The following is a 27241-nucleotide window of genomic DNA, read 5'->3' as shown; positions in this document are numbered from 1 at the left end:
AGCACATGACCAAGAGGAGTTTGCATGGAAAACTAAAAGATCACTCTTTTAACCCTCTGAATAACATTGAGAATATGCTGCATGAGCTACATTTGTCTTCTAATATCTACACACTAATAATAATGAACCTTTAAAATATTTTCAATGAAACCAATGGTTCTATACAAGCAATCACCCCCCCCCCCCCCCCCCCCCCCTCTCTCTCTTATCATGCAGAGGATGAAAGCATTGATAAATTAACAATTAGTGTATTCGGATTATCTAATTTATGGGAAAATAATTGCATTTTTTTTTTATTTTGTAACTTCCCAAGAGCTTTTGAAGAAAATATGATTATTGATCATAACCAATCAGATTCCAAACAACCAGATTAAACTGAAATATGCATTTGAGATAAAAGCATGACAACCTCTCAACCAAAATAAACTACTTATATAAAAATAATTATTAAATATTCTTATACAGGAGTAGGGGAAAGTAGAAAATCTGGTTGTTTTCTCCGTAGCAGTATCCCACAAAAGGGACAGAATGGTTTTGAGGATACTGCTTGAGTGGAGGATTTAGTGGAAGAGTCTGAATCTATATGAAATGAAGACATTCTAAAAAGTGGTTCTGGTGCCAATCTAAACCCTGACCTATGGCAACAGACACAATACCATAGGGGAGTAGTGGGGCAAACCTGCATACTAACAACACATCTCAATAACCTGTGATTCTTAACATCACCAGTAGAATTTTCACCTTGGCAGAAACCAAATTCAGGGGATTCAAATGGAACAGATGCTGAACAAAAACTACATGTCTCCACTGCTGAACATCTACTGCTCAGAAATCTGCACAAACACAATACTGTAAGCACATTTGAAGTTCTGAACCAAATCCACAAAATAGTATGACTATTTTACAAGCTTGGTAACAAGTTTATGGTTGTAAGTGGGGAAAATTATGTAAACACTACACAGTTTTGTACTGCTGTAGGAAATTATTTCTGAACAAGAACTTACTAGTTAACATTAAGGATAAGATGTGCACAAAAAACAAAAGGAAAAGTTAAAAAAAATAATATATGAATAATTAACCTCTCAAATTAATAACTATGTTAATAAATGGTTAGTTGGTTACTCATTAATTTAACATCAAAACCCAGCAGTGTTACCACTTCAGATTTGAATTTTTTATCAAGAATTCTTTTTGCAATTTTTGTCCCAAATTTATCATGGGCCCCTTCCCCAAAATTTTGCTTCAATAATTACTACAAAATTCTTATTTTGTTATGAGCACAAAGAGCAAATAATTTTTAATTCAGGCAAACAAATGTCACTGAAACCAAAAGAAAGGAATGGGAATGAGCTGCAATGGACTACTCTTATTGGTGAGTAATATGAATCTGGAAAGGATACCATTTGGTTTCGGTATCGTGTTAATATTCCACCAAGCTATTCTACAATTTTGAGAATTACTTTCTTTCAAGTTTTATGGTGGGTGGATTCCATAGTACAACTAGATTGTGTATCTCCACCTTTTGGATGAAAATACTAATCTATGTTACTCAGTTTGACATCTCGTCATCCTCAATTCCAGGACAAAAAAAGTTTGTGTGCATAAACAAAGCTATAAAAAATAAATTATGCAGTATAACATAGGAAAAAGAAACAGTACTAATGTATGTTAGTCAGATTTACATCTGGTTATCCTCAATTCTAGGACAAAAAAAGTTCATGTGCATAAGCAAAGCTATGAAAAATAAATAATTATACTGTAAGACATATAGGAAAAAGAAACAATATCTAAAATATCTAAAATCTAAAAAGCACCTTTTCTCATGCTTAGCTTCTGATGCAATGACTTTTAACTGGTCATGTATATGTTCCTGATCTAAAGCAATCCATTGTTCCATCTGTGCTAGTCCAACAGGATACCAACAACCAGATTTGAAATTTGTTTCTGGATTGGACATGCTAGTTTGGAAAGCAGAAAAACTAAAGCCCACAAGCCTTTCACGGAGCTCTCTTTCACTGTTTAGAAGAAGTTTTGTCCACTTAGTAATTTGTTTTTCCATGGCAGGACTTACCTCTTCCAGCTTTTGAAACTTTTTGTATATTCCAGTTATTTGATCAGCATCCAGCTCTGCCAACATTACACGTCTACAGATTATATTGAGCAAGTGTAGTAGTCGAGAAGGAATGTCTGACAAGCTTGAAGAGAAGAATGATAAAACTTTTTCAGGAGAAAGGTCCATATCTAATTGTAGAAAAGATGATGAGATCCACTCAATAAGTAAATGTTCTGCATATTTTAAATTGTTATCCTTGAATGCTGATAATGCTGCAATTATATCCCAGAGAACCAGAGGCTTATCATGACATTGATATTGGTTTAAAGACCATATGATATTGGTTCCCCAATAAGTTAATTCTTTCTCCACATAACTGGAATTTCCTTCAATGTAACATGAAAAGGGAGATTTCAGCTGAACATCCACTTGTAGTCCACCAATCCAAAAGTATTCAATAGCTGCCCTCAGAATCCTGTCCAAAGTTCAAGAAGAATGTCAAATTTTCACATTTGTAATATTTCTTTCAAGAAACCTATATTTAGTAAAAGACAATGGGTACAAAAGATAATTACAGAAGCTTAATAGTATAAACATTAAGTTACAAATGTTCCTTGTTTCAACTTCCAAGGTCAAATGGCAGCACAACCATTGTAAAAAATATTCAAGATTTCTATCCATTGGCATCCTTTTCCTACTTTGGACTGGATGACTTGAGTTGCAATTTTGTATAATTATACTTTCAATTGGTGCCAAATTATAATTAACTAGGAAAAACATGCATTTATCCCTGAGCCCCCCTCTCACTCTGTCTCACCACATACTCAACCAGAAAAGAAGGCAAGAAAATGATAACTTGAAAATCATGTTTATACCTTCCTTCATACATTCGATTCAGTTTCTCAACATCAAGACAATGAACCTGCAATAACAAGCAATAATAATCAGAAATTAGATAATATATGGTCAAAGCAAAAGCAAGGACAAGAATTTCATGTGAGTGTACGTAGCTAACAGCCAGCAAAGCACTGATTAAACCGAGCAAAATAAATAATAAATAAAGATATTAAAACTGAAAATGAAATTGCTAATGGCAACATATTTGTTTCTCCTGCACCACTTCTTGTTATTTAGTCAATTATCAATCAACCCATTCAACATAATGCTTCTTTGAAAAAAGTTAAGCATATTTAGCAGGTTGGAACTTAAGATTAACATAAATTGTAGGCTCTCTCTTAAGTAGGGTTAAGGAATCAATGGTGAACTACAAAGTCACCTATTAGCTACACAGAATAAAGGAATAAATAATAAGTTACTACTGACAAACTTTGTGAATTTATCCCTTTCTTTAGTTTACTAGACATATGTGGCATTCTAATACATAATATCTGGGTATTTAAGAACCACATCATTTTGATGCATTAAAGTATATGAATATTTCAAGGATTGATATACAAATGCAAAAGCTAAAATGGAAAGAAAATATCATACAGTAGCAATGACAAGATTTCCAGGGGACACTGCAACACCAAAACATGAATCAAATGCCTCTCTTGAAATCTGCAAGGAAAAAAACATGATATAGTAGGAAAAAAACAAAGATCATACTGAAAAGGAGATAGAAACTAAAAAGGATAGTAATAACATACGCAGATTGAACTGTCACGAGGCATATCAGAAACGAGAGTTACTTCATCAAGACGATTCTCATGCAAAATCCAGCTCCGCACTAAATTATCCTATCAACATTTAAACAACAATTCATCCATCATAAATACATCTAATCAATGCACATCAAAAGCACCAATAAAAATTAAAAGATATCTTGGCAACCATACAAAAAAAAATGAAAGAGGGACATGCAACATCTTGCTGAATGTATTATTGTATTTTAGACTGTAAAAAGTTTAATGCATAATCTAATTATCTATTCTTGCTTTAAAACTCTCCAGTTAAGTTAAACATAAAACTAGCCATTCTTGATGCCAAATTTTTGCTTCATTATGAAAACTAACCAGTTGAAACCATTTTTTTTTCTGCAAAAATAATATTCTATTAATTGAGTACCAGTGGTACTAGAATTACAAACTACATTTCAGATTAGTCCCAAGACATTAGGTATTCTTGGAACCGAAATCTGGTATAATTTATCATTTTACATAATTTGCTCTAATAGTCTATCCTCCTCTATTGAGAAATCCTGCTCTGATCTAGAAAAGTTGAGAGTTTAAAATTCTAGAAAAGTAAGCATGTATACCGTATGGCATTATATATTAGGTCATTCCCATCATGATGCCTTATGGAGAACTCTCAAAACTTGTAACATGACAATACCTAATAAAACTTCGAATGATTGTTGTTCTTCATATTGTTTTGGTAAGGCACATTGTAACATCCCAATTTTTCGTAAATAAATTTAAAAAGTTTTTTAGTAATAAATAAATAAATAAATAAATATAGAGCAAATAATAGGCTGAGTACCCTAGGTATAAATAGTTATGTTAAGTCAGCTGCCTCCTTTTGGCCTCATTTTCGTTTTTCCCCTTCTCCTCTCAAAACCCTTTCTTTTTCCCGCAGCCCACCAAACCAGTCTCAGAAAAACAACGATCTCGAATCCGTTCACCGTTGGATCGTCGTGAAATTTGAGTATCATGTTCGCAACACAATTCCGAGCATTCTCACCGTTGGGAATTTCGATATCATGTCTGAAATGAGAGAAAAACCCTTCGCATTGTAGCCTTTTTCTTTCCCGCAGAAATCCAGAGCTGTCTTGGTAAAACTACGATCCCGGTTTCGTTAACCGTTGGATTATTGTGAAATTTGGATATGTTGTTCGAAATTCAATTCCGCACGCTTCCACCGTTGGGATTTGCGAGATAATATTCGTGGAGGGAGAAAAAGGAATCGTATGAAGACAGTACAAGTGGAGGTTTCAATCTCTTCTCCGTCTCTCTGACGTTTGGGAATTCTATCGGAGCAGTCGGATGAATAATTGAAAGAATTTCCGGGAACCGCTAGAGATGTTGCTATCGCTGGCTGAAGACACGTGAGCCCGCTTAGAGGTAAGGGATGAGTTATTCACAGTTGGGGATTAGTGAGAACATGTGTAGGGATCCTTAGAGGATTAAATTGGGATTTTATTTTGGGATGTTTGTTAAATTGCAATTTTTCCTTTATGATTATAAATAAAATATTGATGTCCTGATGAAAATTGCTTGATAAATTGTGCTCTTGATATTTGTATATTTGGACCTATGATTTGGATATAATTGTGTAATATTATTTGAGGGGTTTTAGTCCTCATGTTGTGATAGTCTTTTATATAAATTGTTATATTGAGGATATGAAATGATAATTCAAATTGTGAGTATGTGATGAATTGTAGAATAACATGTTGCTTTGAGATTATAATATTGTTATTGAGATTGAGTATAAGTGTAAAGTTGAACATGTGTTAATTTGTGAGATACGTGTAAACATGTGATGGTGGATTGTGACACTATGAGATGTGAAATTGTGAATGAGTTCTAGTTGTGGATAAGTGTGTAGTTAACACTTGATGTGAAATTACTTGTGTTGTAAGCTATGAATTGTACAATACCCGACCAGCGTTATCTTGAGAAAAGCGTTGATGCGCAGTGTTAAAGAGAAAATGTAGGTTTCCTATTTAGGAACCAGTGTTAAATTGTAGCGCAATTGTGTTGAACGTGTTTAAAACACGAGTGTAAGGTCGTGGGTATTGTATAATTCATGAGCAGTGTCTGCATGTAAAAAAAATTATTTTAGGGGTTGGACCTGAATCAGGAGGGAGAGGCCCTGACGGACTCTTCGGAGTGTAGGCCTTGGGGGTCACCGGGTTTGAGTGCTCCTTTAAGCCTATGCTGATCTCATATGGTTGGAGCATTCTCGCAAAACATCGTGACCCTGACTGGTCTCCCTATGATCTTACTTAGTGAGAGTGACCTGACAAACCCATTGTGTGGTGTGTCTTGTTATGTACTCCTAAGCGCCCCAGGGTGGTTTTTCACTGACATGGTACCACATTGCATATAAAATTGAGTCTTAGCATAACTATTGCATATGCTTGCTAATTGATGTGTTATTATATCTTGATCGAAGTGTGGGATTCTTGTGTAATGTGATTGATAATTAAAAAGTGAATTTTGAATGACGAAGTGGTGAAGTTACGTGAGCTATGTTTAAGCAAGTGGTATCTCATTTATATAATATGTATATTTAATTGTCTTGTTTCTCTATTAGCTAGGAATGTGATAACTCACTCCCTGTGTGTTGTTGTGTTTGGATCCTGTGATGATCTTGAACTTGTGTTCGGGGGAGCAGATGAATAGGTGGATGACTATGAAGAACCTCATGCTAGAGGACACGGGAACACCACGCTCTGATAGGATGTGACATTAGGATATAGGTTCTATATTAATTGTATGAGACTTATATGACTTTCTTTGAGTCGAGATGACTTTATTATTTATTTGGACAAGTTTGAATATGATGTAGAAGAAAGTGAATGTGAGCCTTTTACCCATTTGAAAAGCTTGTATTTAAAAATGTTTTAAAAATACTTTTAATTAATATTTGAATTTTTATTCCTTTATTAATATATATGTGAGGGGTAGAGGGTGTCACACACACCGCCCTCTACTGCTTCAACTACTGTTTATAGTGCTCCTCTTGAACTAGTCTTCACTGATTTTATGGGGAGCACCATTGAGTCATCTAGTGGCTACTATTATTTTTTCACATGCAAATTTATCTTTTGAAAACACAAATCTGACACACTCCAACTAATTTCTTAGTTTAAATCTACAGTTGAATTGTAGTTTAACACTAAACTCGGGCCATTCAAACAGATTGGGGTGGGGAGTTTTGTCCCATTCCGTTCAATTTTGGAAATTGTACAGACTCAATTGTCCCTACACTCATCTTCAAAATGAGTCAGTAAAAAGGAAACACATAATTATAGTAGAAACAGGTATCCTACTCCTGGCTCATGCTAAGCTTCCCTTGCAGTTTCAGTACCATGCCTTTCTCAATTCTCACTGAAATTTTATTAACAGACTGCCCTCTTCTGCCCTTCAATCACAATCCCCATATTTCAAACTTTATAATCAATATCCTAATTACACATTTTTAAAGGTGTTTTGGCTGCACTTGATTTCCATTTCTCAGACTTGGACCTTATAATCCAAATAAAATGGATGTGTCTTCCTAGGTTACTCCATCTCTCACAAGGGACAAGTGTGTGGATTCTCGAAACTATTTCCTTGGGATTGAGGTTCAGCATCTCCACGATGGCTCCCTCCTTCTATTCCAATCCAAGTATATCCAAGACTTACTGGTGGAAGCCAAGATGACAGGCAAAAGGCATCTTTACCCCTACGGTGGGCAACAACAAACTGTCCTGTTTTGGGTCCAGTTATGTTGGAAGACCCAACTTTATACAGGTCCCTAGTGGGGACACTACAGTATGCCACTATCACTAGACTAGAAATTAGCTTTGCAGTGAACAAAGCAGGTCAGTTTTTGTCCCAGATATTGGACAAACACTCAAAAACAGTGAAGAGAATACTGAGACAACGGAACGGTTAACACTAATTCAAATTATTCCTGCTCAACAGCCACCTCTTATTGCATTTTGTGATGCTAACTAGGCCTCATATATAGATGAATGATAAGATGTCGTATATATCTTGACCCCAATTTAATTTTGTGGTGGCCCAGGAAACAGAACTTAGTGGCCCAGTCCAGCACTGAGGCTGAGTACTGAAGCTGAAATCCTATGGATTCAATCTCTTCTGAGTTTTTTCAGACTCCAAAGATCTACTGTGACAACCTTAGTACAGTCTCTCGCACAATCTTGTTCCTCACTCCAGGACAAAGCATAAAAAATTGGGCACTTTTTATGTGCAGAAAGGTACTAAATAAAAGCATGTTAGTGTACCATGATCCATCTCCAGACTAATATGCAAATATTCTTACTACTAAAGCTCTAACTCCTTTGCCGTTTGTTGTCCCTTCAGGAGAAACAAATAGTGTTTGACAAGCTTGCACTTGTTCACCCAACCTGAGTTTGAGGGGGCAATTATGGAGTATATCTTACATGATGTTGAAGAGCTTTGTGTAGCTCATGTTATGCATAATGACACTCGTAAAGCTGTTTTAGTTAACCACAGTTAGTTGTAACAGACTTCAGACACTTACATCTAACTTCTAAGGTTCTGGAATTTGTTGTACAGACTTCAGACACTTACAAATCTGACAAATGTCTCTGTAGCTATATGTGGAACTTATGTAGTCAGATACCTTAGGAATCAGTTCAGAAATACAAAATCAAAAATTAAGTAACTTTCCAAATTCTCTCAAAACTTTTTCTGTATTTCTACCACCCCCTTTCCTTTTATCTTTCTAATTTCTAATCAGCAAGGACCTAGCTGGAATCCATAATCAAGACAATTAACAAATCAAGTTTAACCATGGAAATGAAAATCAAGAATGTAACTGGTAGAAAATAAAAAAGAAGATACAAATGGTGAGGAAACTTGGTAAGGACTATGCAACATATTTATGTCCGCATAACTGATTTTCTTTTTTGCCATGTAGTTAAATCCAATCATACTTTGATAGGAAAATGGTCAAATCACCTAAGGAAAAGATTATAACCTGGCTACAGCTGTACAAAAATCTTCCACCGAATGCCCAGGTCAAACCTGTAACCTTGAGAAATAAAAAAAATGCAGAAATCAGCATAGGAATATGGCCTTTTTTTCCAACTATTGCCCAAAAAAGTAAAAATAAAGAGGGAAAAAAAACTTACAACTAAATCATGTGCATTATATGAGCCAAGCTTATCAAATTCCCTAGAAGATATGTCACATAGCCATATTTCAAATGAACCAGAAACTTTGCCCGTGGCTAAAAGCATCTTGGAAGGGTATTGAACATGCGTGGTTACTGAAAGTACAGAAACTGGGACAGCATTGACAGTTATAACCTATTTTGGAATGAAAGTTGCATAAAGGAATTATTCACAATAAAGAGTGAGAAACGAAAAGTGATGCAGAAAATACACATAGCAAGTACCTCCTTCAATAATGAGAAGGAAGTTTGATCCACTTTTGATGATTTCAGCAATTTGTCATTGTCAGCCAACCAAATCTTCACACTGCAAAGAACATACATGATACATTCAGCTAAACTAAGATATTAGGCACAAAATGTAATACACCAAAAAGTCAATCCAATTAGGAGTATGAGGGAAATGCACTGTAATTTGCCAATGTGAGATTCTTGAATGAATGATATCAAGGTCAAAAGTTTGAAAGTGAACTTTTCTAGGGATTAGTCTACAGCATCTGATCTTCTAAGCATACATAGGGTAAACCATGAGTGATTTAGTTGATTAATCACATCAATCTTGTTATGAGAGAGAGCATGAGAGAGAGTGAGAGAGAGAGAGAGAGAGAGAGACTGAGAGAGAGCAAGAGAGTGGGAGAGACCAAGAGAGCTCGAGAGAAGGTGAGAATGGGTGGGTAAGAGTTAAGCATAGGACCCAAACCAAAGAGCGTAACAGTGAGAAGGTGAGAGAGGATCCTCATCGTAGACATGCCGGGAACAGGCAAGGGCAAGGACAGAGCTATGGTAGAGCTAATTGGAGGAGCAGAAAAAACATAACATCGTTCTACTTTACCCAATTCCCTGACGACACGACGGAGGAAGAACTATGGTACCACTTCAAAGTGTTTGGTGCCGTAAGGGAAATCTTTATTGCTAAGAACAGAAACAAGCATGGTAGGAGGTTCGGTTTTGTTAGATTTGAAGGTGTCGAGAACGCACAGAAGTTGGAGTGGACACTAGATAACATCGTGTTTGGCGGTCTCAAGATGCACGTAAATATTCCAAAATTTGGAAGAAACAAAGTTGTGAAGCCAATCTCGGTCACGAACAAGGTGAGGCAGGACGTGCACAAAGAAGAAGCAATACCTCGCTATGTACAGCCTATATCGACCACACACCATGGGTCGTATGCGGAGGTAGTAGCGAGAAATAACACTGGTCCAGGATTAAGGAGAATCGCAGGTAATGTCAGCGGCCATAATGGTACATCGTGGTCTTCAGTGTACCTAGATATCCCAGAACCGTTGATGAAGAGGGCCAAAGAGGCGTGGGTGGGAAGATTGAAAAATCTGGCTATGTTTGACAAGGTAGAAGATGACCTATACTGGGATATCAGTGCCGACATATCGCCAAAATACATGGGTGCCGACATGGTCTTGTTGCAGGGCCTCTCCGACGAAGGTGCAGAGCTGATGATGCAGGAGGAAACAGAGGGAGGATCTACTCCTTTCCATTCTTTGGAGAAATGGAGCCCTAAGCTGCGCATAGGATACAGGCTGACATGGGTTTACTGCTGGGGATTACCACTCACGGCTTGGGACCCGCACCAGATCAGAAAGATAGTGGCCGCAATAGGAGACATGGTGGACGTCGACGACACCGTCGAGTTGGTTAGAAGGATGGATAGGGTTCGGGTTCTCGTCAAAACACCGCGGCAGCCATACATACAACATGCAGTCAACGTGCATATACATGGGGAGGTGTATACTGTGCATGTTGTGGAAGAAAATGGTAACAGCTTTGACAATTGCTATGGCCGGAAGGGAAGTGTCTACGGCTCATCTGAAGAAGTAGAATCTGACGACAGTGAAGCCGGAACGCTAAACGGGATCAGCAACATTGAGTGGATGGCCGGCAAGGAGGTGGAGGTCACGGCGGTAGAGCCAAACGCCGAGGGGCAGAACCCATATAGCTTTACCTCGACGGCGAGCCCTGACTTTCGCATGCAAGGGCAGGGTCTCCATGAAGACATGATGGACGGAGCTCCCACTGCGGTCACGACGACGGTCGGCGATCAAGCTTCCCTTCCTGGAACCCAGAATCCCGTCAGAGCTTCTTTATCCAGCAGACAAAAACAGAACGTTCCCCCAAAGGATAAAGCTATTATCCGCTGTGCAAACTCTCCAACGGTCAACGGGCAGCCATCAAACAGCGGTACTTGCCCATTGGATTCTGTCGTTACCTACCTTGCATGTGAGCGACAAGGAGACTTTCATGAAAAGGGCACTGCAGGCACAACTGGGATTCCAACCTCTGACGCAAAGGATGTTTTGGAGTCTGGAAGAGGAAAGCTTGAAGAGGAAGGGCAGCATGAGACTTTGGAGACTCATATTTCAAATTCAAATGGGTCACGTGATCAGGAAGGGGATTTTGCTGATGGGCTGGATCACGCTATCCACACCCCCCATGTTACTCACCCAAAACAGAACCTAAGCCCACCAGCAACCAAATGGCAAGTCTATTCACGTAAAAGGAGTTCCAAAAGGAAATCTATTTCGGGCCTTACACATGGATTGAATTTAATTGATGAAATGGATCCAGAGCCAAATAATCAAACCTCATCTCAGCCAGTGGAGGGTGTTGAAGACAACCATGGGCCCGAACAACTTGTAAGCACCAAGAACAACGACATTAGACCAACACAAATTCAACATGCAGAGACAGATTTTCTTCCCTCTAACATGCAGGAGGCAGCAAATATGTGGGAGTTGGTAAAGTCATTGGGGGTTACCAGTGGGTCTTCGCAAGGGGATCCTGCAACAAAAATAATGGACATGGAGACAAGAGATCGAGAAGAAGCACACAGATTGGGATGCAGGAGAGTTTCACAATGAATATAATCACATTCAATGTTAGAGGGTTGGGAAGGGGGCTCAAGTGGCCAGCAATTAGAAGACTGGTCAATAAACAAAAAATAGATATGATATGCTTACAAGAGACAAAAAAGGAAGTTATAAATAAATCCATGTGCCAAGCTTTGTGGGGGGATTCCGACGTTAGTTGGGAAGCACAACAAGCAACGAATTCAGCAGGTGGAATTCTATGCCTATGGAGTGAAAACAGCTTCAAGTTAGAAAGGAAGGTCATAGGGCAAGGCTTCATAATGCTGATAGGGAAATGGCACCAGGAGACACAACCAATTCATATCATTACAGTATACTCACCGTGTGATATTCAGCAAAAAAGAGTCCTATGGGAAAATATTAAACAGCTGAAAATTCAGAATCAAGGGGGGCTTTGGTGTATCCTGGGTGATTTTAATAATATCAGATTGGTGTCAGAAAGAGTGGGCAATTGCATTAGGGGTTGGGGAGAAAGCCACATAAATGAGTTTAATGAGTGGATTGGAGACTTGGAGGTCCAGGAAGTACCATGGGTGGGTAATCAGTTCACTTGGTTTAGGCCGAATGGTACCGCTAGGAGTAAGTTGGACAGATTCCTGGTGTCCCCCGAATGGCTCACCAAATGGCCTGCAAGTTCCCAGCAAACCTTGAACAGAAATTTTCCTGACCACTGTCCAATTATGCTCACATCTAAATTTGTTGATTGGGGTCCTAAACCTTTTAGGATCCTTGATTGCTGGCTATCGGACTTATCATTCAGGAAGGTGGTAGAAGAATCATGGAATGGTACTCAGCAAAGTGGTTGGGGTGGGTATGTGTTGAAAGAAAAAATTAAAAGACTGAAGCAAAGGCTAAAGGTATGGAATAAGGAACAATTTGGGGACACCTTCAAGAAATTCAAGAAAATTGAGGAAGATTTGAACATGTTGGAGGCAGAAGCAGCAAATAGACCTCTAACCCCCACTGAAATAGAAACTAGAAAGCACCTTCAGGAAGACTTATGGAGTGCAGCTCAATCACATGAGTCTTTACTCAGACAGAAGGCAAGGTCTAAATGGATTAGGGAAGGGGATTGTAACACTAGATATTTTCATTTGGTAATGAATGCCAGACGCAGAAACAATTGCTTAAAAGGAGTGATGGTGAATGGATCTTGGATCGAAGAGCCATCAAGAGTCAAAGAGGAAGTCAGATCATTTTTCATGCGAAGATTTCAAGAACCAGATCAAGTCAGACCACGGTTGGATGATATACCTTTTCAGACCATAGAAAGCCATCAAAATGATATGTTGGAGGAGCGTTTCAAGGAAGAGGAGGTAAGGAGGGCAGTGTGGGAATGCGGGGGCGAAAAAAGTCCAGGCCCAGATGGTCTTAATTTCAAGTTCATCAAAAGGTTCTGGTATCTAATTAGACCTGACATACTCAGATTCCTGGATGAATTTTACACAAATGGAAGTTTCCCAAAGGGTTGCAATGCATCATTTATAGCCCTCATTCCTAAGGTGCCAGAACCACAATCCTTGAATGATTTCAGACCTATCTCACTTATAGGTTGCATCTACAAGATAGTGGCAAAGATTCTGGCCAACCGCCTGAAGAAGGTGTTGCCTCTGATCATCGACGAAAGACAAACTGCTTTCATCGAAAGTAGGCACTTACTACACAGTGCGGTTATAGCAAATGAGGTTGTTGATGAAGCAAAAAAAGGCCAGAAACCATGCATTGTGTTTAAAGTTGATTATGAGAAGGCTTACGACTCAGTGGCATGGGATTTCCTATTGTATATGCTGAGAAGAATGGGTTTTGGCCTCAAATGGATTAAGTGGATCGAGGGTTGCTTAAAATCTGCCTCTATCTCAGTTCTGGTGAATGGTAGTCCCTCATATGAGTTCACCCCGCAAAGAGGTTTACGGCAAGGGGATCCATTAGCACCCTTGTTATTTAACATTGTGGCTGAGGCTTTAAATGGGTTACTAAAGGCAGCTATGGGAAGAAATCTGTATAGGGGATTCAAAGTGGGCTCAAATAATGTGGACGTCAGCATCCTTCAGTACGCAGATGACACAATATTTTTTGGGGAGGCTACTATGTTGAACGTAAAAGCAATCAAAGCAATATTGAGGGCTTTTGAACTTGTCTCGGGTCTTAAAATTAATTTCGCAAAAAGCAAATTCGGCGCATTTGGAATGACTGAGCAGTGGAAACTTGAAGCAGCAAATTATCTCAACTGTGGCTTGCTGTCCTTTCCTTTTACCTACCTTGGCATTCCTATTGGTGCAAATCCAAGAAGGAGCACTACGTGGGATCCTCTACTTATTAAGTGTGAGAGAAAATTAGCGAGATGGAAGCAAAGATACATCTCTTTTGGGGGGAGAGTGACTCTCATAAAATCTGTCTTAACATCCATTCCTATATATTTCTTTTCATTTTTCAGGGTTCCCAAAGTGGTGGTGAATAAGCTGGTTCGTTTACAGAGACAATTCCTATGGGGAGGCGCTGAGGATCATAACAAGATAGCTTGGGTAAAATGGGACACAGTGTGCCGCCCAAAAGAAAAAGGAGGGCTAGGAATCAAGGATGTGAACACTTTCAACATTGCATTGCTTGCAAAATGGAAGTGGAATTTATTTCAGCAACAAGGCGCCCTATGGGTTAGAGTATTGGAGTCCAAGTATGGAGGGTGGAGGAGCTTGCACGAGGCATCTAGGAATAATAAAGAATCTACTTGGTGGAAAGATTTAAAGCTGGCCCTACATCATCCGGATCATGGGGAGGCTTTGGCAAGGAGCATAGTGTGGAAGGTGGGTCGTGGCGATAGAATTAAATTTTGGGAGGATGATTGGATGGGGGGAGGAGGAGCACTAGCAGCTAAATATCCACGGCTGTACCTCATTTCTAATCAGCAAAATCATAATGTTCAGCAGATGAGGGTGTGCAAGGATTCGGGGTGGGAATGGGAGTTCTCTTGGAGGAGACCGCTGTTTGATAACGAGGTAGGTATGGCAATCTCATTTCTGAATGATGTGGACAGTATGCAGATTTATCCTCAAAGAGAAGACGCGTGGGTGTGGGAGGCAGATTCTAGTGGTCATTATTCTGCAAAAAGCGCTTATGACACGATGAGGGAGTTTCTACATGAAGGGACAGTGGACAAGGCTCATGAAGAATTGTGGAAGATAAAGGCATCAAGTAAAGTATTAGTGTTTGCCTGGAGGCTTCTTAGGGATTGTTTACCCACAAGAGCAAACCTTCACAGACGTCAAGTGAAAGTAAATGACTCGAGGTGCTGTTTCTGTAACAGTTTTGAAGAAGATGCAGGCCACCTGTTTTTTCACTGCTGTAAAATCTCACCTTTATGGTGGGAATCGATGTCTTGGGTAAAAATTGTGGGTCCTTTCCCGCAAATCCCAAAGCATCATTTCCTCCAATTTATTAATGTGCTGCCTAAGGGTGTGATGGTTAATAGGTGGAAGAGCTGGTGGTTAGCTTTGACTTGGACCATATGGCAACAGCGGAATGCAATACTCTTCTCCAATGCTACTTTCAACGCCAACAAAATCATGGACGACGCAGTTTTTCTACTTTGGACATGGCTTCGCAATCTAGAAAAGGATTTTGGGACCAGCTTTAATCATTGGTCCAGCAATCTCAGTTTAGGTTTCACTTGTTAGTGGAGGGTCTCTCTTTACTGTAATTACAAAATATGTAATCCTGCTTTCCAAGATTTGGTTAGGTTTCACATGGGTATTTCAGATTTTAACCAATGGATCCAAGATATGGAGATTCAGGAGGTTAAGAGTGCTGGGAGTACCTTCACATGGATCAGACCCAATGGTAGTGTGAAGAGTAGGCTTGATAGGTTCCTGGTTTCTGACCAGTGGCTATCTACCTGGCCTGATAGCTGCCAACATGTCCTTCCGAGGGACCTTTCTGATCACTGCCCAACCATTCTGCAGACCAAGATGGTGGATTGGGGTCCTAAGCCATTTAAGGTTGCTGATTGGTGGATTAATCAGAAAGGTTATCATAAACTAGTGAAGGAGACTTGGTGTAATGCCCAGCAGGGGGGTTGGGGGGGTATTGTGTTAAAAAACAAGCTGAGGCATCTAAAGGAGGTCATTAGGCAGTGGAGTAAAGAATATGGTTTCATTAATGAAAAAGGAATCCAGAAAATTCAGCAAAAGCTCAATGAAGTGGAAGACATTGCTTCCTTTAGAAATCTATCCGAGGAAGATATCAGGAACAGGAGAGAGTTACAACAGCAACTGTGGGAGGCCTCAAATGCTTTTGAATCCCTCTTAAGACAGAAATCCAGAGAAAAATGGTTGAAACAAGGGGATTGCAATTCAGCTTATTTCCATAAAGCCATAAATTTCAGAAGAAACTATAATAGTATGCAAGGAGTTCTCATTGGTGATGTATGGGTTCAGGATCCTTTTGTAGTCAAGAATGAAGCTGTGAAATATTTCCAAAATAGATTTTCTGAAATGCATAAGTTCAGACCTACCCTTGATGGAGATCAATTTCCATCTATCAATCAGAGGCAGAGGGATATTCTGTCTGCTCCTTTCTCAGACCAGGAAATCAAAGAGGCAGTGTGGAGTTGTGGTGGGGAAAAATGCCCTGGACCAAACGGATTTAATTTCAATTTTTTAAAAGAATTTTGGGAGGTGGTAAAAGCTGACTTCAGAAGATTCGTGAATGAGTTTCATGTGCATGGCTGCTTCCCTAAGGGCAGCAATGCTTCTTTCCTGGCTCTAATTCCCAAAATTCATCACCCTCAGTCTTTTGATGATTACAGACCAATCTCCTTGATTGGTTGTATGTACAAGGTCATAGCCAAGTTGCTAGCAAATAGATTGAGGCTTGTTATATCTGCTCTTATTGATGAGAGACAGACAGCTTTTATTAAAGAACGACACATCCTGCATGGGGTTTTAATTCTTAATGAGGTGATAGAGGAAGCTTGCAGATATAGGAAGCCAGTGATGATCTTCAAGGTGGATTTCGAAAAAGCTTACGATTCAGTCTCATGGTCGTTTCTAGACTATATGTTGCAGAGAATGGGTTTCTGCCCAAAGTGGAGACAATGGATTTCTGCTTGTCTCACAACAGCAACCATATCAGTTTTAGTCAATGGCAGTCCCACAAAGGAGTTTGTCCCTTCCAGGGGCTTGAGGCAAGGAGATCCATTAGCCCCTTTGCTTTTTAACATAATAGGAGAAGGTATCACAGGTTTGATGAGGGAGGCAGTGCAGAAAAATCTGTATAGAAGCTACTTGGTTGGAAAGAAAAAGGAGCCCATTAATATTTTACAATATGCTGATGACACGGTTTTTGTAGGAGAAGCTCATTGGGAGAATGTTCTAGTTTTGAAGGCCATGCTGAGAGCCTTTGAGCTGGCTTCTGGGTTAAAGATCAACTATGCCAAAAGTCAGTTTGGGATATTTGGAGGGATGGTTAGCTGGACAAATGAGGCAGCTCAGCTTTTGAACTGCAGGCAATTAGAAACCCCTTTCTCTTATCTAGGTATTCCAATTGGGGCTAAACCATCAAGTGCACTGGTATGGGAGCCTCTGATCAACAAATGTCAATCAAAGCTATCCAAATGGGCCCAAAAGAACATATCTATGGCAGGGAAGGTGACTCTTATAAATTCTGTTCTCAACGCATTACCAATTTATCTGCTTTCTTTCTTCAAGATACCTCAAAAGGTGGTTCATAGATTGGTGACTCTTCAAAGGAATTTTCTGTGGGGTGGAGATATGGAGCATAAGAAAATACCGTGGGTCAAATGGGAAGAGGTCTGTCTTCCTAAGGCTGAAGGGGGATTAGGGATTAAAGATATTGCTAAATTCAATGAAGCTCTGCTGGGCAAATGGATTTGGGCTTTGGCTTCTAACCATCAACAGCTATGGGCCAGAATTATTAATTCCAAATACGGTGGATGGAAAGAGTTCCAGCTTGGAAGAGAAAAAAGAGGTTTTTCCAACTGGTGGAAAGATCTGAGAAAGATTTATCACCAGTCTCAGCACAGCATATTTCATCAAAATATGGTTTGAAAGATAGGTTGTGGTGATAGAATTAATTTCTGGACTGACAGATGGGTAGGGGAAAGCACTCTCAAACAGCAATATAATCAACTCTTCAACATAAGCAGTCAGCAGCACAGCCTTATTTCCATGATGGGTAATTTTGATCAGAATAATTGGAGATGGGATCTGAAGTGGAGGAGAAATCTATTTGATCATGAACTTGATGTGGCAGTGAGTTTTATGGAAGACATCACTTCCATATGCATTCAGAGACATGTAAAGGATATTATGGTGTGGAAAGCTGAACCTAATGGAGTGTACTCCACCAAGTCAGCCTACAATCTAATGTTGAAGTCTAATGATTCTGGCTCACAAGCAGGCATTTCCAAGTTAATATGGAATCTGAACATACCCCCAAGGGCAGCAATTTTCATTTGGAGACTTCTTAAAGACAGGCTCCCCACTAAAAGGAATCTTTTAAGGAGAAATGTGGATATTCAAGATGCTGAGTGCCCTCTATGTGGCCAAGGGCAGGAGGAAGTGGGGCATCTCTTTTTTAACTGTGAAAGGACAACAAAGCTGTGGTGGGAATCAATGGGATGGATCAAGGCTGTAGGACCTCTTTCCGCCTCCCCATTACATCATTTTGCTCAATTTTGTGATGGTTTTGGGGCAAACATAAATCAGAGTAGATGGAGGGCTTGGTGGGTTGCCCTAACTAGTACTATATGGCAACACAGGAATCTTTTGATATTTCAAGAAAAACCTTTTGATCCATATAAAGTCATGGATGAGGCCTTGTACCTTCTTTGGTCTTGGCTTAAATCTAAAGAGAAAGGCTTCGACATTAGTTTTAACCACTGGTCTTCCAATATATTGGAATCCTTTGGTTAATCTAAGTCGGCTTGCCTTTTTATTGGGTTAGCTTGGGGTTTTTTTGGAGGGCAGCACCAGAGGTGCTTGTATATCTGTTTTTCAGTACCACTTGTACTACTTTGATCACATTATTAATATATATATATTTTGTGCCTTCCAAAAAAAAAAAGATTTGGTTCCTATCTAGACTACCAAGTCTGATCTGGAACCATGACCTTGGCATCTCTAACTGTAATTTTGTACCTCTGGTACTCATCTAATACAAAGTATATATTTTTGCTGAGCAAAAAAAAAAAAAAATTAGTTGATTAATCAAACATCATATAATCTTTCCATACCCTTACGTAATAAAGGACATGTTTAGCTTCTTCCTTTAAGAAGCATTAAAATCAAAGCATGAATATCTATTTTCGTGAGACAACTAAGAGATTTAGAATGCTTGAACAGTTATAATGGATGAATGGCAAGAATGAAAGACATATTTTCAGTTTCAAGTTAACGAGACAAGTTTCATAGCATGCAATATATGTAGGATATAAATGTTAACATTCATGTGTCCCAAGAACAGGTTATTGAACACTAATATCAAAAGACCAGAAATAGTTGCAATTAACATATTATCATATCAATTTTTGAAAGTACCTTTTCCTGTCTAGTAATATCAATATTGCTAATATCAAAGTGATAATTATATAGATAAGGAGAAACCAGATGAATTTTGATTAGATTGCTGGAAATGGAGCATTTAATGATTATTACTTTCCAAGTAGCTCAGTTATTGTGTTTATCTGAGTACATAATGCTTGATTGTGGTTGGATTTGCACACCATATGTACCTTCACGAGGTCAACTAGCAGAAATTCTTACCAAAGGATTGCAATTCAGACTTTGAAATAATATATGCAAGCTGGGAATGGAAAACAACTATTCTCCAGCTTGAGGGGGAGTGTTAGAAATAAGAGCATTTTTTATTATTACTTTTTAAAGTAGCTTAGTAATTGTGTTAAGCTGAGTTCATTGTATCTTAGGAAGTTGTTCTCTTGAAAATAGTAGTTATTCATTATTCCTATTATAAATAGATCACTTGACTGAGTGGTAAATGAGATAAAAAAATTTGGGCATCATTGAGTGCATTCCAATCCTTACTACAATGATGCAGATAAAGCACAAATAAAAAATCGGGCACAAGATCTATATGTGTAAATCAGTAGCTTAACACGATAAAACAATGAAAACAGATTGACCACAGATATAACACATTTGCAGAAGTATACTTAACTCACCTCCCATCAGAGCTTCCAGAAGCTAATAAAATTTGAGGATTCGAAGAATCAAAAGCAAACAACAGCCAACTTATAGTTGTAACCCATGAATTGTGCGCCTGAAGAAGACCAACAAACTTCACAGTAGTTGGGACTTCTCTGTCCTCAATGGTATAACATTCTGGTGGGTGAAATCTCCATAAAGAAATTTTACCAGACTTCCCGCCAACAGCAAGCAGACTAACAGAATCACAAACTGGATACAATTCAGATGCTAAACGCAGCAAGGGAGACCATGAAACAACAAGTGAACACAGCATTGCACTACGAGAAGCATATTGATCAGCACTTAACAGTTTCCCATTTTCTTCATACATAGAATCCGTTTGATCTGATGAATTTTTCTGAAGGAACAATACAATATTAGTCACTTAACAATCAAATAAACACAAATCATAGGGATTTTTAGATGGTTCTTTAATGAATTGTTTCCAGTAGAACTTAACACCTGATTTGCATGAGAAAATGCTGTAAAGATAACTAACTACAGATAAACAAATAAAGCATAGTTTACACCAAGTGCAGTGGTTTTTTTTCTTAAGAAAGAAACAACAAAGCAATTTTGTTACTTTAAAAAAGGGTTTGCTAACAAGCGCCCTAAGGGCACTGATTAAGAAGTAAATACCTCCAATTACATAAAGAACCAAGCATTGAAAAACTCTATTTTTCGATAAAATATTTCTATTTTTGTTTCCTTAACCCATGCCTTTAGCACACTATTTAGCATTTGCCTTAGGTTAGGGGCTAGAGCAAGCATTTTCATGCTCACAATTTGATGGCAATAAAAGTCCGTCATTAAAATCTCCGGATCCAGTAAATGCCATTGCACAAACATTGAAACAGTGATAAACTTAATTGCCTATAAGGGAGAAACAAAATTTATGCACAAATATAATATGCAGATGCTTGTATATATGCACATTAAACTAGGTACATAAATAATATAAGTAATATAAAACTAGTTCATGCACACTTCACATGTGTCCCTTAAAACAGTCTTTTACATGCTATAAGCTTATCTTGGCTTTTCTACGAGCATCTAATGGATGATGTCAGACGTTGATAAATAAGGAATAAAGAGGAAACAGATCACAAGCATGACCTGTCTTGCTAACTAATTCACCCGAAGGATATTTACAAAAAGAAAACCAATCAAAGCCAAGAACATGGATGAATAAGATAACTTACATCAGATACATCCAATGAAGCAAACCTCGTACCTCGAAACTCAGTACATTGAAAATAGTCATACAACCTTTTAGTTATGTCCACCACCTGAACAGAATACGAAGAATGGCATATTTACTTACAACAATGTACGCATATAATATTAAAAATATTCATTTCTTTATACTGCACAAATCCATACATGGGAAATAGAACGAAGCCCAAATACATAATACAACATAGGAATGATACGACACAAATACAGAATATCATAAATTCTTAAAAATTCAAGATACAAACAATACAGCATAAATACAACATTAATTTTTTTTAAAAATGACATAATTTAAATAAATTCGCAATATTTGTAAAGAAATATTGATAATTTCTCATTAATACACGATTATACCAGTGAATGATGAAAACAATTTACACAAAAACCAGTTATATGCTTACATAGTTTTTCCATGCCCATATCAGAATATATTGCCTCCCCTATTAACATGTCACAACTATTACATACTTTCCCAAGCACATGTCAAAAGTGTCACAATAAGCCGCATAGGTCCTATTCCAATGTTGGCTCTATATAATTGTCATCTATGTACTATAGATTTAATATATAGAGCCATATGTAGTTTTAGTCCTATCCAAAGTATCATAGTTGAATCCAATAGTTTACAGTTTCAAAATCAAGTTTGTTGATGGCATCAATCACAACTCTGCAGTATTAACCACTTCCACCACACATACCTCAATCCATTCAGCACAGTAATCACAAAAAGGTGGACGATAAATCTTCACATGTCCTTCAGAGTTGCAAACAGCTATCAAGCACCTGTAGCAAATTAAATCTTTAAATTCATAAAAAAAAAAACATTTTTCATGAATGAACAAACTGTGATGCTGCTAGAAGTAAACTATGACACCAGGTAGTCCTTATCTGCAAAATCAGAGATTCAAAACCTAGAATCACCATTTCAAAGATAGTCTTACCTAGCCACAACACAACCCCTACTCCCTCTATCGTTGCCTTCTAGTTCTAGGAGGTACATAGAGTCTTACTACAACAAAATGGTGGAAGAAAAAACACATGAAATGGTGAATCTGGGTTTGAATATCTGATTTTGCAGATTAGGACTGCCTGGTGTAATAATTTACTTCTAGAAGCCAAGCCCTGAATTTAGGAAAACTAAAATTTATACCCTGAATTTGCAGCCATGCCAAGCGGAGACCATGATATTGATCGGACAACAGGCTTATCATCCCGATACAAAGCCATCGGCAGGAGGCATCCAGAGAGTAAATCTGTGCACATCTCAATTCCAACACATAAAAGTCATGTTAACACTATTCAACATTATCACATGAAATTTTTAACTATAAGCACAAGATTCATACTAATAATGTCACATAATCTTAGAATTTGGGTTTGGACCTAACTCAACCCCAAAATTTAACTCATAAAATGAGGGTGGCTCCCCACTTATATGTACTATTTTGGCATATAATTAGTCAACGTGGAATGTCCAACAAACAACCCTCACGCGGAAGATTGGGCATCTCAAGCATGAAGTTTGTAGGACTAAGTATCTATAGATGATCAATAATGGGTGGCACAACAGGCCCAATAACAACCACTAGAATATCCTTTCATACCATTTATAATTTAAACTTGGACCTAACTCAACCTCAAAACCTAGTTCATGAGGTGAGGGTTGAAGTTGAACCCACTTATATACATTATTTAGAGTCATATCACTAGTCAATGTGGGATTTTCAACACAAAGCTCAAACTGAGAACTAGACATCTCAAAAACCTCGAGGGTTTTGATACCATCTTAGAATTTGATCTTAGACCTAACTCAACCTCAAAAACTAACTCATGAAGTGAATGGTACCTCCACTTGTATATTTTAATTCATATCACTAGGTGTGTTAGATTTCAGCTTAAAACCAATTGACACTAAGTGAAGTTGCCCAAGAAATATACAAGTTGCATCCCAAGAACTAAGACACACGGGACTTCCTAAAAACCCCCCTCATCCCAGCCAGACCAAGCTAGCCTAATAGAATAGCCAAGAATCAAGATGGGTTATAGGTTCTAATACCATGTTAAATTTCAGCTTAAAACCTAAGTGAACTTATCCAACAGATATATAAGGTGTATCCCAAGTATCGAGGCAGATGATGTGGGACTTCCTAACAGGTGTCCAACACGTAACAAACACAGCACACACATACACTCCTACTGTAGATGGGACACATAAAATAGCTCATAGAAATCACTAATGCACTTAGCAGCCGTAGTAAAAGACTAATGACTACTATTAACAAGTAATCTTCAAAATTTACAAGGTTGCAGTAATGACAGTACCTTTTCTTTCTACAAACCCTATGGGAAGAGGCTCACTCGGGGAGACTTTAATCACGCCTCGCGGCGCACCAATAGGCAAGTCCGGTCTCTGAAAAAGAAGAAAAACCAAATAAACAAACTTATCTAACAAAAAAAAAAGTGAATAGCATGTATTTTAAATTGGTGTGAAGGCATGGATTTGGTACCAGAATGGTAACGAGGTGACCGGAAGCAACGGCAATGAGGTTGTCGTCAGACCAAGCAATGGCGTTGGGAAAAGACGGTGAGCCCAAAAGCAGCGCAGGGTGTAACGGACAGGGACCGGGACGCGCCATTCTGTGTTTTTTAGACCAGTGAAGGTGAATGCCTGAGTGAGGGAACCGGTTCAAAAGAATAAAATACGATTTACTTTTTTTGTCTTTGAACTTTTTATAAAGTTTAATTAATCATTTATTATTTATAATTTTTAAATTTATCTCTTTTAATTCTTATATAATTTATAAGTAAATTTTTTTAATCTAAAATTTATATTTTTATTTTTAAAAAATTTCTATCGTTAAAATTTTTTAATTAATGAAGTTAAAACAATTTAACGAAAAGGATCTTTTTGAAATTAAAATATAAATTTTATAAATTAAAAAAAAATTATTAACTATTCATATTAAAAGGGATAAATTTAAAAATTACAACTAAATAAATAGTTAAACTTTTTTATAATTACTTGTTCGGGGTATTGCGAGTGTACGGTTTTCACTTTAAAATGCATTTTCAAAATCAAAATGTGTTGGGTTAAAATGGTTGAGTTGGTTTTTTTTCTTTTCAAAACAGATTTCGCCTTATTTCAAAAACAATAAAAATAAGTATCATCTTGATGTTAATAGCGCTAACCTGTTCGGGAAATACGAGGTCGGAGGTCGGAGGTCGGAGACGGAGAGCACTAAGCCAGAGTTGTTGTGTCGGCGGAGATAGAAACTGACATTCGCTTCCCAGCAGAAACGAAGGAAGGAGAAAACAGAAACGCATGGAATCCATAGTTAGGGTTCTTAAAGGACTAAAAAGCAAATAATTATATATTGACAGGGATTAAGTAATTAAATCCATAAAAAGGAAACGTATAAATATTTGATACCATAGGATTATAATTTATCATTTTCTTATTATGTTCTTATATCTTGCTCTCTCATATTTTATCCTATTTTATCATATCCTGACTATCATATAGGCTCTATGATTACACTAAATCCTTATGTTAAAAGAAAAAAGACTAGGCATAACTTTCCTATTTCACGTGACTAATTTTATTTATTTAACGTGAACCCGTGTGATGCATGAGTAAATTATGGAGTAAAGGGATTCTCAGGTTCATCCAGATAATTTTATGTATGCATACAAAATATTAAAAAATTTATTAATTTCTTCCATTGCTAAAAAAATATAAAATTAGCTAAATTTTTCACAATAAGGAACTCAATTTAGTACTGAAGAAGAATAACTAACATATTACTTAGATATGAATTTAGTCATTAATTATAAAAATTGAAGATAATTAAATATACTTATTTTTCAATATAGCTATAAACTTTAATTTTACATTCTTTTTTTTTTTGCATTCTTAAACTCTAGAAGTTTTGATAAACGAAATAAATTTACATATAAAAATTGGATAAAAAATAATTTTAACTAAAAAAACTCATGTATTATTTTATTAAACCCACTTTTAAGGAATTCGTTAATTTATTGTTCAATTAAAATATTAAAAAGAAAATTAAGTGAACAAATGAAACAATATAAATTTAATAATGCATCTAAATGATTAAGTGTCAGTACATTTGTTAGAACAAACAAAAATGTGGATGAAAGTTTGAAAAAAAAAAGAAAGAAAAAAAAAAGCGTCAAGTCCCACATCGCTCAGGATAAACACTTGAATAGTGTTTCACTCCCTATATATAGAACTCATTTTTTCATTTTTACTTGCCCCAGTTGAGAAGCATTTCCTCAACTTTTCTTTCTCCCTCCCATATTTTAACCGATACATTTCCGGCAAACTTTTCCCTCTTTTTAAGTCATATTTTCGGTTGGCTATAAGAGTGACTTTTCAAGTCATATTTTCGGTTGGCTGTTAGAGTGACTTTTCAAGTCATATTTTCAGGTGGCTTTAGAGTGACTTTTCAAGTCATACAAGAGGGTGTAATTCTAGAAAAGGTTCCCTCGGTGCAGTGGGAATCTTATACAGTGATCATTGTTGTGTAACAACTTTGATATGAAAGATCTCGGAGAAGCAAGTGTAATCCTTGGTATTAAGATTACTAGGTTAAAAGAGGGAATTTCTCGGATCAATCTCACTACATTGAGAAGATCTTAAAGAAATATGACTACTTTGACTGTAAACCTGCTAGTACACCATATGATCCAAGTGTAAAACTGTTTAAGAACACTGGTGAAGGTATACGACAAACTGAGTACGCAAGTATCATTGGCAGCCTTAGGTATACCACTGATTGTACTAGACCCGACATAGCCTATGTTGTGGGATTATTATGCAGGTTTACCAGTAGACCTAGTATGGAGCACTGACACGCTATTGAAAGGGTAATGAGGTACCTTAAAAGAATCATAAACCTTGGATTACATTATAAAAGGTTTTCCACTGTACTTGAAGGATACAACGATGCAGATTGGAACACTCTTTCAGATGATTCCAAAGCAACTAGCGGCTATATATTTAGCATAGCTGGTGGGGCTGTTTCTTGGAAGTCAAAGAAACAGACTATCTTAGCTCAGTCCACTATGGAATCTGAGATGATAGCACTAGCAACTGCTAGTGAGGAAGCAAGTTGGCTGAGAAGCTTACTTGCAGAGATTCCTTTATGGGAAAGACCGATATCAGTTGTGTTGATCCATTGCGATAGTACCGTGGCTATTGCAAAAATTGAGAACCGTTATTACAATGGAAGAAACGACAGATACGTCGAAAGCACAACACTGTTAGAGAATTACTCTCAACAAGAGCTGTTAGAGTGGATCACGTACGCACTGATGATAATTTAGCAGATCCTTTGACGAAAGGATTAGCTAGGGAGAAAGTCCATTACACTGCTAAAAGAATGGGACTATTGCCTTTACTACGATGATCATTCATGATGGTAACCCGACCTAAATGACTGGAGATCCCAAGAACTAGGTTCAATGGGTAATAACAAGTTATGAAGTGATATGAGATGAACATGTTGTTATAAGTGAAAACAGCATGATTCCTGAAGTAATAAGAGGATGAGTTATGAAAAAATTCATAATTCTTAATGAGATCTATACTCTACGTTGAGTGGAGTACCTAGGCTACAAGAGTACTCTTGATAGACTCACTTATGTGAATGTTGAAGTAAGGGCCGCTTCATATGAAATTTTGGGCAAAAATTTCTAAAGCGTTCACTATACCAGGATAGACGTGCATGGCCTTTAACGCACGAGCTTTATAGAATACACCTATGAAAAGGTTGTGTGTGGTTTGATGTCGGAGATAGAGTTCAAGACTTCGAGTCACTCTAGTAAAATCTGAATCTTACTCATTATGCAAAGGTTCAAGTTGTATGACACCTTTGTTTATGCACAATTTTATGAAATCCTCAAAAATCTTCTTTTCAAATTTCAAGTGGGGGATTGTTAGAACAAAGTAGAAT

The 27241-nt window shown here is 37.6% G+C and overlaps 1 protein-coding gene across 1 annotated transcript; it reads right to left on the bottom strand.

Moving 5' to 3' along the window:
* Nucleotides 1-412: 412 nt before the first annotated feature.
* On the bottom strand, nucleotides 413-24573 carry LOC114369202. Its single transcript, XM_028326397.1, has 15 exons — nucleotides 24453-24573; nucleotides 23771-23900; nucleotides 23586-23673; nucleotides 22414-22516; nucleotides 21962-22046; nucleotides 21230-21316; nucleotides 20003-20385; nucleotides 9152-9233; nucleotides 8886-9062; nucleotides 8732-8785; nucleotides 3703-3792; nucleotides 3545-3613; nucleotides 2929-2975; nucleotides 1815-2528; nucleotides 413-833 (listed from the first exon to the last, which is right to left on the bottom strand). Exons 2-15 carry the CDS (start codon nucleotides 23897-23899, stop codon nucleotides 458-460), a joined length of 2484 nt encoding a protein of 827 aa, XP_028182198.1. The 5' UTR covers nucleotide 23900; nucleotides 24453-24573; the 3' UTR covers nucleotides 413-457.
* Between the last annotated feature and the right edge of the window lie 2668 nt (nucleotides 24574-27241).

The sequence above is a fragment of the Glycine soja genome, chromosome 10, assembly GCF_004193775.1.
Source record: "Glycine soja cultivar W05 chromosome 10, ASM419377v2, whole genome shotgun sequence".
NCBI lineage: Eukaryota > Viridiplantae > Streptophyta > Magnoliopsida > Fabales > Fabaceae > Glycine > Glycine soja.
The sequence above is the reverse complement of the archived record's forward strand: the minus strand, read 5'-3'. Positions and strand labels throughout refer to the sequence as shown.